The sequence below is a fragment of the Dipodomys merriami genome, unplaced genomic scaffold (genome assembly GCF_024711535.1).
Source record: "Dipodomys merriami isolate MVZ:Mamm:240054 unplaced genomic scaffold, mDipMer1.0.p SCAF_5, whole genome shotgun sequence".
Classification (NCBI taxonomy): Eukaryota; Metazoa; Chordata; class Mammalia; order Rodentia; family Heteromyidae; genus Dipodomys; species Dipodomys merriami.
The window spans coordinates 7,357,753-7,370,691 of record NW_027206068.1 but is presented as its reverse complement, the minus strand read 5'-3'; the positions used below and the strand labels follow the sequence as shown (position 1 = coordinate 7,370,691).

At 38.5% G+C, this 12,939-nt stretch overlaps 1 protein-coding gene across 1 annotated transcript in view; it reads left to right on the top strand.

Moving 5' to 3' along the window:
- Nucleotides 1-12,939, top strand: part of Chn2 (chimerin 2) — a 336,451-nt gene that overhangs the window by 156,397 nt on the left and 167,115 nt on the right. Inside the window, exon 2 of the mRNA XM_069996025.1 lies at nt 8,007-8,045. Within this exon, the coding sequence (XP_069852126.1) occupies nt 8,007-8,045 (39 nt within the window). The remainder of the gene's footprint in view (nt 1-8,006; nt 8,046-12,939) is intronic.

Sequence of the window (12,939 nt, the reverse complement as noted above, 5' to 3'; positions counted from 1 at the left end):
AGGTTTCTCAAAGCTGCTCTCAAGTTCCAACCTGAATTTCTGAGTCCTTTTAACCAGTTTTCTTTTTGTTTGTTTGTTTACTTTTTTGGTTGAGATTCTTTATGGGTGATTTTGTTAGAATGGTCTTATTACCTATCATGATGATGCTTATGTCACTTCCTAAGTATCTATATCTTTATATCTTTCCCCCTCTTCTTTCCCTCTTAATTGAGGGGCTATACTCACCTCCCAGCCTTCTTAGAACCACTTATTAATGTTCATTTCACAGACTGTTAAAAAGAGGGCCCAAGCAGCAGGCATAGCCTTTCTCTGAAGAAGCAATTGTCTCCTTTTCCTTTAGCACTTTGCTCTTGCTGAGTGAAAGTTACACAGGCTGCATGAGCTGCAATCAGGAATATGTTACACCAGATTATCTTCAAAGTGATGACTTACTTAGTATGTAAATTAGTAAATAAATCAGCTGAATGCTGGTGGAAAACACTTGTAATCATAACTACTCAGGAGGCTAAGATGTGGAGGATCATATTTCAAGACCAGGCTGGACAGAAAAATCTGAGAAATTCTATCTTCAAAATAACCAACAGCCTGTTAAGGTTGGACCCAGGGCTCAGGTAGTAAAGTCTCAGCAAAGCAAGCAAGCTCAGTGAATGCATCATGATGCCTTGAACTCAAGCCATAGTACTGGCAAAAACAAAACAAAACACTGGCCAGCTAAATATGGTAGCATGTACCTTCAATCCCAGCTATGCAAGCAGTATGGGTTAGAGGACTGTGGTCTGAGGCTAGCTTTGGGCAAAATATGAGACCCTATCCTAAAAGTAACTCCAACTACAAGGATATGGGAGCAAATCCCATATGGGAGAATGGCTCAAGTGATAGAGCATCTGCCCAGGAAGCTAAGGTCTTGAGTTAAAATCCCAATACCACTAAGAAATAAATATATCTAGCACTATTATTTATTAGGATATACATATATTTCTAATATACATTATATAATATATTATGCAGACAATTTTATATCTAATATTCTAATATATTACATTAATATATTACATATATACATATATATATATATAAAATAGTGCTGGTCCTGGGTTTAAACAGAGGCTGGATGCTGTCCTTGAGCTTTTTTTTTTTTTACTTGAGATTAGTGCTCTTCCACTTGAGCCACAGCCCTACTCTGGCTCTTTTAGTAGTTGATTGGAGGTAAGGGTGTCACAGACTTTCCTGCCTTTGAACTGCCATCCTCAGTCTGAGTAAGTAGGATTACAGGCATGAGCTGCTGGCATCCAGGCTTTCATATTTTATGCAGATAATATGAAAGAAAATAACTGGTACAGGTAAGAAATTTTAAAAAGATATAGAGTACACAATGCTGTATGTTGGGTACTATTCTTATCCTCATTTAATAAATTAAGAAACTGAGGCATAGAAAGGTAAGGCAACTTGCCTGAGATCACATAGCTAGTAACAGGGCAGAGCTAGTGTTGAACAGTCTTGCTCCAAACTACTATTGTCATATATATGATTGTTCTTTATCCATCTTTCCTAGCTGTGTGCTCAGATTCATGGTTACTCACAGAACAGCATCAATACTGTGTTCATATACACAGACATGTTTGTGCAGTGTTCAATGACAACCATAGGCCAGATTCTTGTGAATAAAACTGTGGAGTCATCAGACACCAGTGATTCACACCTATAATCCTAGCTACTCAGGAGACAGTTCTGAGGACCAGAATTCAAAGCCATCCCAGGCAGGAAAGCCCTCAGACTCTTATCTCTAATTAACCAGCAAAAAACTAGAAGTAGAGTTGCAGGTCATGTTATAGAGTATCAGTCTTAAGCATAAAAGCTAAAGGATAGTCCCCAGGCCCTGAGTTGAAGCCCCAGTACTGGCATGAAAATGAAGGAATGAATGAAGAAGTTAATTAGTTAGTTAATTAATTAATTGCTGCATCAAAGACTGGCACTTTTTTATATAGATAGGCATGAGTGAATTTTTTTTTTTGGGGGGGGGTCCAGTAATGGGGCCTGAACTCTGGACCTAGGCGTTGTCCCTCAGCTCTTCAGCTCAAGGCTAGTACTCTACCACTTGAGCCACAGCGCCACTTCTGGCTTTATTTTTTTCTGCTTATGTGGTGCTGAGGAATCGAACCCAGGGCCTCATGCTTGCAAGGCAAGCGCTCTACCACTAAGCTACCTTCCCAGCCCCATGAGTGAATATTTTTAAGCAATGTATATTCTAAACCTCTTTGATGTTTGCAATTATTGTTTCTTTCTAAAAATAACATTATTATTTTCTAAATGTGATAGTTTTTTTTCTTGTACATTTTTTAATTCAGAGCTTCTATTTCTATATTCTTTTCCTTTCTGCAGCTTGATGCTTATCCTAGCATCAGCATTTCTAGCTCCCTGAGTCCCATGGACTCTCTTTCATGGGGGTAGTTCATAGATGGGTAATGACTATTTTCCCCTCTAGTAAGAATGAAGTCATATATCTATTACATGTTTTTTGTGTGTGTTTATTTTGTGCCAGCACTGGATCTTGAACATGGGTCCTAAGCATTGTCCTTTAGTTTTTTTGCTCCTGGCCAGTGCTCTATCATTTGAGTCCCAGCTTTGGATTTTTGCTGGTTAATTAGAGATAAATGTCTCATAGACTTTCCTGCTCAGGCTGGCTGGGAACTGTGATCCTCACATTTCAACCTCCTGAGTAGCTAGGATTTATAGGTCCCAGCCATCAGCACCTGGTTTGATTTGATGTTCTTGATTTCCACATTTGGGGAAGGCACTTAGTTATTCTGCATTGTATTTCTCTTTGCCAAGTGATGAAAAGTGAACTGCATGCCCTTGAATACCTCCTCCAGGTTTTAAATGAAAGTATCATACTATTCAAGAGTGAAATAGGTGAAAAGTGTTGTGTGAAATTGCTGCAAATAGTATGTGAGTTGGACAGTGCAGGAGAGAGTTAAAGACTTGGTTGGACATATATTAAAAGTATTGTGTGCTCTGTCCCTTGACCACAGCCTCCAAACAGTGTGCCTTGTTGGTTTGTGAAGCATGTCTCAAAGGCCAAGGTAATTATAGTCGTTCTACTGAAGCATGGAAAATGGCCTCTCAATTTGAATTCTTTCATGGGAAGAAAAACCCTCCATGACAACAGCACTGGAGCTTAATGATAAACTCTAGATCTAGGAGGCAAGAACAGAGATAGACAATGGCTATAGTTAAGAGAGCAAAGACAAGAGCACAGGCCACCCAAGAGGAATGGCAATTCAGCAAGACCAGTACAGCCACCTTACGGGGCTTCATCCAGAGGCTGCTATTTGTTTGGAGTTATCTGGTGAAGGTGACATGCATTCTCTTACTTAATCCCTACAGGACCCTCGGCAATAGACAGAACCTACTTGGTCTTATTCTTAAAAAACCTTAATAACGACTGTGTAAGGTGGCTCACTCCTATGATACTAGCTGCTTGGGAGGTTGAAGTGAGGGGATCATTTTTCAAGGTCAAGTAAGCATAAAAGCTCCATTTCAGTCAATTACTAGGCACAGTGGTATGGGTTTGTCATTCCAGCAATGAAGGAAAACATAAATAGGAAGAACATTATCTAAGCCAGTTCAGGCACCAAAGCAGGACTCTACCTTGAAAATAACTAACATAAAAAGGGACTGGCATAGTGGCTTCTGTTGTAGGACATCTGCTTAACAAACATGATACTTTGAGTTCAAACCCAAGTATGGCCAAAATAATCCAAATAATCTATTTCAAGATGCTTAGTAATAGTTGTCCAAGGAAGGCCTTGAACTCATGGGAATTTATTAAGTAATTTATTTAACATGTTTTAACTTTTTAATACTTGTTACATGCCATATTCCCTTTTAAAAGATTGGTGATATGGAAGTAAATGAAGCAAAATCCTATTTTTATGAAGCTTGATAAATAGTAGATCAAACAGTCATAACAGCTGGGCACCAGTGAGGCATACCCGTAGTCCTAGCCTACACAGGGGGCTAATGATCCTGGATCAAAGTAAGCCCAGTGAGGAAGCACTGAGATGCTTATCTCCAGTTAAGAACCAAAAACAAGGGGGGAAAAGCCAGAAGTGGAGCTATAGTTCAAGTGGTAGAGTGCTAGCCTTGAGCAACAAAGCTCAGAGACAATGCCCAGGCCCTGGGCTGGCATAACAGCAATAGTTTTTAAAAAGCAGTCGTAACAAATGAATAAATCAATAAATAATTTCAGATAGTCATAGAAGCAATGAAGAAGGACTAAAATAGAGGGAAAGCCATTTAGTTTGTGCAAGGCTGATAGGGAAAGCTCCTGGGAAGGAACATTTGGGCTGAGCCCTGTATGATGAAGTAAGTGAGGCAAATCAAGATATGTTGGGGGAGCATTTTACATGGGGAGCCCATTTCCTTTGTGAGCCCACAGTAGCTAAGGCTAGGGACTTGGAAGCACATGGTTTGTCTGGGGAATAGAGGGGGGAAACACTGTGGCTAGATAAAATATGGGAAAGGGAAAATTGCATGGAGTGAGAAGGGTAGGCAGACTTCAGAGGATGCAAATCCCCATGGGTGGGAAAATATCCATACTGGAGGTACTGGAGGAATTTGCACAAGAATGCTACCATCGCTGGTTTCTAAAGGCAACTTTCTTGGCCTCTGCATCAAGTGGCCTACAGGGAGCAAATGGAAAGGGAGATTTTATGGAGCATGCAGGGAGACCAGCATGAAGGTGGCGGTAAGGACCAATGCTTCTGAGAAAAGAAAATTGAGTTTTTTCTCAGAACAAAACTGAAATGGACAGTGAGGGGCCATCTAATGTAAGTTTCTGATATTAGGTAAGAAATCTTAGCAGATCCATGCTGAGCCTGGACTGTATTTAAAGACGTGTGTAAAAGGTCACCTCCTCTGTTTTGGAACCTCCCCTCAATGTGCTAAGGTACTAAACAATGTTGGCCACTTCTAGGAGGATAGGTTGTACTTGGCTCACAAAACAAATCTCATGTGAAATCTCAGGCAGACATTGCAGCGTGTAAAGATGGTGTCTCAGGAATTTACATGCCTGTGTAATGTGCTCTGTGTGTGTATGTATGTGTGCAAGAGTGCATGTTGATCTTTATTTATCATTGAAAATACATTTTTAAAGATACCATTTAGGAAAAGAAAGAGGGAACTGTTAGGTAGCTAGGAATGAAAAATGTGGACATAATATGTGGCAGGTAAAATGTCTCAGGCTTCTGATCAAATACTTTATCTTCCCATAACTCTGTGAATTCACACTCAAATGTTCCTTTCTCCAATGAGGCTCTGGATGTTCACTTAACCAGTGAAAACAGTTGGGGCAGCACACTCAACCAATGAAACAGGTTGGGGCAGTGCACACACAAGCCATCCAGCAGTCAGCGGAAAAACCCAAAGGATATGGGAAGAACTGCGGGGGGTGAGAGGACCCCCGTGGACTCCTCTTTAGTGGTTTCCTTTCACTTTCAAATAAACTTTCTCCATCTGCTTTAAACACTTCCCTTTCTTTTAATTCTTCAATGGGCAGAGAAAACAAATCTGTACCCCTAGAGACCATCACTATCACATATTAACATCTAGGACCTGGCTTTAGCAAAACAGCCTGGGATGAATGGCTCTAGAATTTCATTTTCAAACTCACCAGGTTGATTTTTTTTATTTGAATGATTTTTATAACCAAAAACTCCTGTTTCCCATTAAAATTGGCTCACATAACATAGAAGACGAAATTGTTAGTTCAAATATCACTACTATAAAATTGTGTTCACTTACTCTAACTCAAGTATTGAGTTAATGGCCATATTTATTCAGCAATCTGAACTTGAATAGCAATACAAGCCACTCACAATGCACCATATTTATCTATGGGCCTATGTGGTTGAAATGTAAAAAATGGCCTTTATAGAGCTTTGGCTGAATGCTGTCATATGTGAACCCAGAGAGTGAGATATTATTTGTAAAATAATTTAAGCTATGCAGTGAATAAGATTGGGGAGGAAGTTTGCCACTTTTGAGTTAGTTTTAATTTACACATGTCATCCTTGTTTCTCAGAGAGAAAAGTGTCCCTGAACCGTTTTCCTGCATCAGATAGAAAAGTTCTAACAAAACAGGAGGCACAGGATAGGGGTCCCAGATAAAGACAGGCTTTGCCTTGTCTGGAAGTGGCAGAGACCCAGTAGTTTCCTTCTACTAAATTAGAGAACTCGAGGTTCCCCAGATTCATACTGTGTAATTTGGGAAAAGAACTCCCCTTGCTACCTAGGTAAGAATATATATATCCAAAGCTGTAAACCATGACATGGAAACTAAACATAGAACTTCACTGTATTATAATTATACCATTCTTGGGCATTTATCCAAGATTACAAGTCAGGATACAGTAAAGACATTTATACACAGTGTCTGTTGCTGTATATTTACTATAGACAACTTGTGGAAACATCCAGATGTCTTTCAATGTTGGATGTATCTAGCAAACTCCATACAGATATAGATATGAATATAGATATAGATACAGATATAGATTAATATGGATATAAATATAGATATGCCTATATCTATGTCAATACAGATCTATAAAAATATAGATACATACAAACATATATATATACATATATCTATGTATGTATTTATAGTTATATAGTCATATATGTGAATTTTACTCACCCATCAGGAAGATTATCATTTGCAGGGAAACAGATGGACCTGGAAAAAATTATGTTAAGTGAACTAAGTCAGGTTCAAAGAGGAAAAGGATTCTTGTTTTCTCTCTTTTGCAAAAGTCAGATCCAAATTATAAATTTATATGCAAACATACATATGCACATATCCACAAACATATCAACTAAAGCATAATATATACAGGGAAGATTCCAATGGTAAAACTCCTTTGAACAACTAACATATAGCTTAACAAAATGAATACCAAGAACCTGGGACTTGTGGTATCAAAAAGGGATCAAAGAGAGGGAGTGGATGAGTGGGAAGAGGAAGGGTGGGTAAATATAGTCATCTTCAATGTATATATGTGAAAACAGAGCTAGGAAATTTGAGGGGCTGGGTGGTGTTGGGAGAGATGGGAGAATGAAGGAAGGATGACATTGAGCAAATGCACTGTACTCACAAACATGTTGAACCAAAATCCATTTCCACAACCACTTAAGGATAATAAAACCAAATTAAAAATATCTGTGACATGGGATGTTTCTAATAACTACATGGAGTAAGTTTAGTTGTTAGCATTAGCTTGGTTGAGTGAACCGAACCAGCAGACTTCCTTCCCTGAGCTGTTTTCTAGAGTGATGAATAACAGTTTCGTCCTCTCCCTTTTATTATAACACTATTACTCTGACACTTCTGATTGTTGAGAGGTTATTTTGGATATTTCTGGATATTTGGTTATTTCTGGATACTTTCTAAGTCACACATTGGAGTGAAATAATGTGATTCCAATTGAACCATCATTATCCTTGCTGCCAGGCTCCACGCATTAGACGTTTTGTGGGCTGGGTTGGTTGACATTCCATATTAATTTTACATACTTGCACTTCTAATTTCCCCATCAAATCATAATAAATGGGCTAAAGATCTGATTGAAAAATGTGAGATAAATGAGGTTTATTATGCCAGGTTGAGTAAATACTATTTGAAGAGGTTACTAGAGGGAACAATCAAGTAAATTGCTTTAAAAAAAACTTTTTTTTTTTTTTTGCTTTACGGGGCTATGTAAAATTGATTGAGCAATTGATTCTGTCATAGAAAGTGATCTGAAGAAAGTGAGGTTCAGTCTACAAGGTTTCCAGGCACATTCTTCTCCTCCTGCCTGGAACTGTAACCTAAATGAGCAGAGTCCCCTGGGGTGGAAAGCAGTGTTGCTGACAGACTTTTGCTCTCACCCCCAGGAAACACAAATGTTGACAGTTTGACAAACATGCTGACTGAATGATTTCTTTCTTTCTTTTTTTGTTTGTTCTAGATGCTGAAGAATACCAGCCTCCAATATGGAAATCATACCGTGAGTATTTGAAATAAAACTTTCTCCAGTGGTGGGGAGCTGGATTCCTTCTGGGTGTGTTCCATATGGCCACTCCTCCCTGCAAACACCCCTGAGCCTTTCTTGTCCACTATGGAAAGATAACATTGAAGATGATGTATTTGGCACCTCTCCCCTGATCAAGGCCTCTGAGAACCTGCTACCACGGATCCACCTCCAGGATGCTAGAGAGGGGAGGTAGATGTACCTTCTGCTTGGGACTTTATTTTTATTAGGTTTTAGCACAGTTGATCAGCGAAGATGAACGTATTCATGTCCATTAATTATGCTCTCGGCTGATCATCAAAGGCTATATTATTATGCAGTGTCACACTATGTTGTGTTAGTATCACATAACATCATATGATCTGAAAATGAACAGAGAGTATTTGGTCTCTAAAGGTGAGTCCTGTGAAGCAGATTCATGTCTGAGCATGAGCCTCACAGTACAGCTCTCATAAAGGAAGGCAACAGCCATCCCCTCACTCGCTCTCTCTCTCTCTTTTTGGTATTGTATGTGTGGTGCACTACTTCTCCATCAAGAGAGGGAGGACTGTTGTAGGATGGTGACCCACCACACCAAGCATCAGAGGGGCAATGGCTCATCCAGGGTCCATTGCTAGGCATCAAGAAGAATCATTATGCTCAGCACTGTTGACGCTGCAACTGTTGTTACTGTCCTCTGAGAATCTGCCTTATCCCATCACTGGACTAAGCCACTGCATCTCAGATTCTCACCACAGTCCTACTAGATGGACACCAATGTCATCTCCAACTTACATAGACAAAACCATGGCTCAGGAAGGCAAGATAATTTGGCAAAAGCTTCACAAAAAGTGGCTCATGGAATCCAAAGAAAAGTCTGACTCACAGCTTTCTGGCCTCTAAGACTTTTTTCTATCTATTTAAACATTCATATAGGTATCTATCAATGTGTTTATCTATCTCTCTATCATCTACCTTTCTACTATCTGTCTGTCTAGCTATCTGCAATTTGTAGTCATGTGTTGAATGATGACTTTAACCAACAATGGATCAGGCATATGGTCATATAAACCACAAGATCTGGGTAGGTATGTAGTAAGCTTTACCATCAAAATGTGTTAAGTACATTCTGTGATGTTTGCACAACTCTGAAGTCACCTAGCAATACATATACCTGTTGACAAATGGTGTTTCTTAGAATATAGGCTTTCTTTAAATAATGCTTGTCTGTATATATGTAATATCCACATATATACATACGGTACATACATAAATCTGATCATATTGGTTATAAAGGCAGTTCAAAGCTATATTCATAAAATGAGCATTAGCTAGGCACTAGTGTTGCATGTCTGTAATCCTAGCTACTCAGGAGGCTGTGATCTGAGTGTCACAGTTTGAAGCCAGCCCAGGCAGGAAAGTCCATGAGACTTTTATCTTCAGGTAATTCCCCAAAAGCCAGAAATGGAGCTGTGGCTCAAGTGGTAGAAGAACAAAAAGCTCATGGACAGCACCCAAACCCTGAGTTCAAGCCCCAAGACTAGCACAGGAAAAAAATTAAAGAAATACATATATGGCTGAGAATACAACTTCCCCATAATCCACACACCTCGCATTCTAGCTCTCCCACCCTGCTTCCCAACGTTGACCTCTGTCTGCTTCTTTTTTTGTAAAAGTGTTACACAAAAGTGTTACAGTTACATAAGTCACATCATGAGCACATTTCTTTTTGAACACTGTGTTTTTTTAAGGCATACCCTTCCTATGATTTAAAAAAAAATATTGACCCATTGTAACAATGAGATGGACAAGACACTATGTTGAAAACGAACTTTACAACTTTGCCAGGGAGGGGGGAAGAGTTGGAGAGGTGGGGAAGGAAGGGATGGTAGGGGAAAAACAAAGGAGGAGACAACAATGCTCGATAAAAAAATGTACTCATTACCTTGCTCATGTAACCGTAATCCCTCTGTACACTATTTTTACAATAAAAAAGGTTTTTAAAAAAGAGCCATAAGTGGAATTGTGGCTCAAGTGGAGCTGTGGTTCAAATGATAGAGCAAGAGCCAGCCTTGAGGAAAAAAAATAAAAACACTTCTGAGTTAAAAAAAAATAATAGTGACGACTCAGGCACTTTCTTGTTACTTGGTTTTGTCCAAATGGTTTTATACTATAGTTAGTGTTCTTCCTTCCCTTCCCTGCTTCATAAGCATCCATTGCCTGTCTCTCCACGAAGCCCAGCAGAGGCATTTCGTCCTTTATTACAGGAGTCTGTTCTTCCATCTGTGAAATAAAGGATCATGCTGGGTCTCTAAGGGGGCCCTTGGAGTCTAGTGTTCTGCCTTCTCATCTTCGATTTTGATTTTAAAAGGCAGTGCTAATGACTTAGTAATTGGATGTTTTTGTTTGTTTGTTTCTTAATGGAGTGTGAAGTGCTCTGACAGTAAATCAACAAAATATCTGTAGTGAGAGGTCCTGTATATTCCGTGACTTACTGTGCCTTGCACACAGCCTTGCACACATTAATGACCCAATAAATATTTGTTGAACAAATGCCACTGCTGGGAGCTTTACTGAAGCCAAAGATGGCATTGGCTCAAATTCATCTCGGTTTTTTTTCTAAGTGACCTTGGGCCACTCAATCTCTCTCTTAAAAGCACTTTTATCTCCTAAGCAAGCTAGAAAGAACATTGCTAATTACATGTCCACAGTATCAATTTAACCCCAGTGTACTGTGGTTAAATTTGATTTCTGGATCTAAATTATGCTTTTAAATTTACTCTAGAATCATAAAACCTTACTTGAAAAAGGGATTGTTAGGCCATTTAATACAACCTTAACAGCATTTATAAAACCTTTCTTTATTACACACAACTAGCAGCTATTCAGACTAAGGGCCTCAAGAGATGAGAATCTTAAAATATGAGACCATTGTCTTATCTACAACATCTCAATATGTTGATCAAAGCTCTACAGATTACCACTAAGAAAGAACTCTCTTTTGTTTATCTTAGACCAGGAGTTTTCGTTTTTTGTTTTCTAGTTTGGTTGTATCTCAAATATTTTTATCAGGGTCTTATTCAAGATGAGCATCTATATTCAAGATTAACATCCATTTGCTCTTTCAGTAAATAGTTTCTGAATGTCAAGAGATTCAATATTAGGAACCAACAGTGAATAAAATGTAGTCCATATGTATATGCAGATTTTCATGAGCTACTTCTAAAATCCCAAAGATACTTAAACTGTAACAGGTTTTTTTTTTTTCAGAAATTCCATCAAAGCCCTCAGAATATCACATTTGTTATGTTTTAAATAATCTTCTCATAAATACATTCTGAATCCTAGGATTCACAAAGCTCTTCTATTTGTAATGCTAACATGACAAAATGTCTTTGGGGAGATTAGTTTTATATGTTGATACTAAACTCATTAACATGTCATTTATAGAACCCATATTCTTCCATCACACACTGTTTTCTTAATTGCAGGAAACAGTATAACTAATATAGTTCCAGGACACAATTACTTTTATTATCATATAGGACTTGGCTTAACATTAATGATTTGTGATTATTGTTATGGCATAGAGGCATTTTTTCGCTTCTATCAAGTATAATTGGCCATTACTTTGCTTTATTTGGTATTTTGAAGAATGTTGGTCCTAATTCTGTCATTATTCCTAAAACAAAATCTATTTCTAAGAGCTGTATTTAAATTTTATTGTTAACTTCAGTAATTTTGTTACAAGTAACAGTGCATTCAATCACATCAGTTAATTTAATCTGCAAGTTTAGAGGGAACTGGCTTTAGGTATGACATTTTCTCTCTCAAATAACTTTACCACAACAGTGTGAATATCTCTTTTTTCTTCTCTGCCTTTCCTGTTATTGTGTATGTGGTCATAAGGAGGCAAACCCAGGGCCTCATGCATGTTAGGCAAGCATTATACCAGTAAGCCACAATCCCAGCCCTCCTGCTTTATTCTTAACATGTCTTCTATGCCATTCCCAAATAGGTACCAACAACAGCAGGACTATTGCTTTCTCTTTCAAGAGCAGCCAACAGAGATTAAGTGCCAGCTCTAACTGAAATGGGTTTCCTTACTCTATTACCATGCTCAGGGAGTTGATACCTGTTAACTTTACTAAACTGCTCAGGACCTATTGCTGGAACTCAGGGAAGGATCATGTCTATCCAACTCATGGGACTAAAGACTTTTAAGTAATACTGGAATAAGAAAGGCAACTACAGACTTAGGATAAGAAGCTCTTCCAATGTTATATATAATGCAGAGCACATTATGTATGTATCATTCAACAGGTGAATATGAAGTCTCTGCCTTAAGCCAGACAATTGCTACGAGTTGTAAGGCCAGTAGGATGTCTAAAGGATTTATGATCTCACACTATGGTCCTCAGTTCCTTCCTTTTCCATTTTTTTCATAGTAGCTAATGCTATCAATTACTGAGATATTGTCTTCGAATAGTCTTATGCCACTGTATCTGCAGCTAATTCTCATCTCTCGAGACCAAACCCTAAATTATGGTTAAGAAAGTCACCGAGAAAGTGATGATTCAATGTCCTAAAAAAAAAAAGTGCTCACATCTGGAACTTTAAGCCAAAACAGTATAAACTGTTTGTTCCAACCATATAGCTTCAAAAGCCAGCCATCATGGGTATACTCTGAAAGATTTTCTTTTTCAAGAGAGTGAATGTCAATTCATTTCAGCTACGGATGTGCTATGGCTGACAGCTGTCCCAGGAGCCTTTCCCTGTGCTGCAGATCAAGTGGTCATAGCTTGTGACTGTTTTTCCAAATAGGACTTTGGAGCCTTGAAGATCTTGAGTTGCAGATTTTCTGTATTAGAATCACCCATGTGAAATGTAT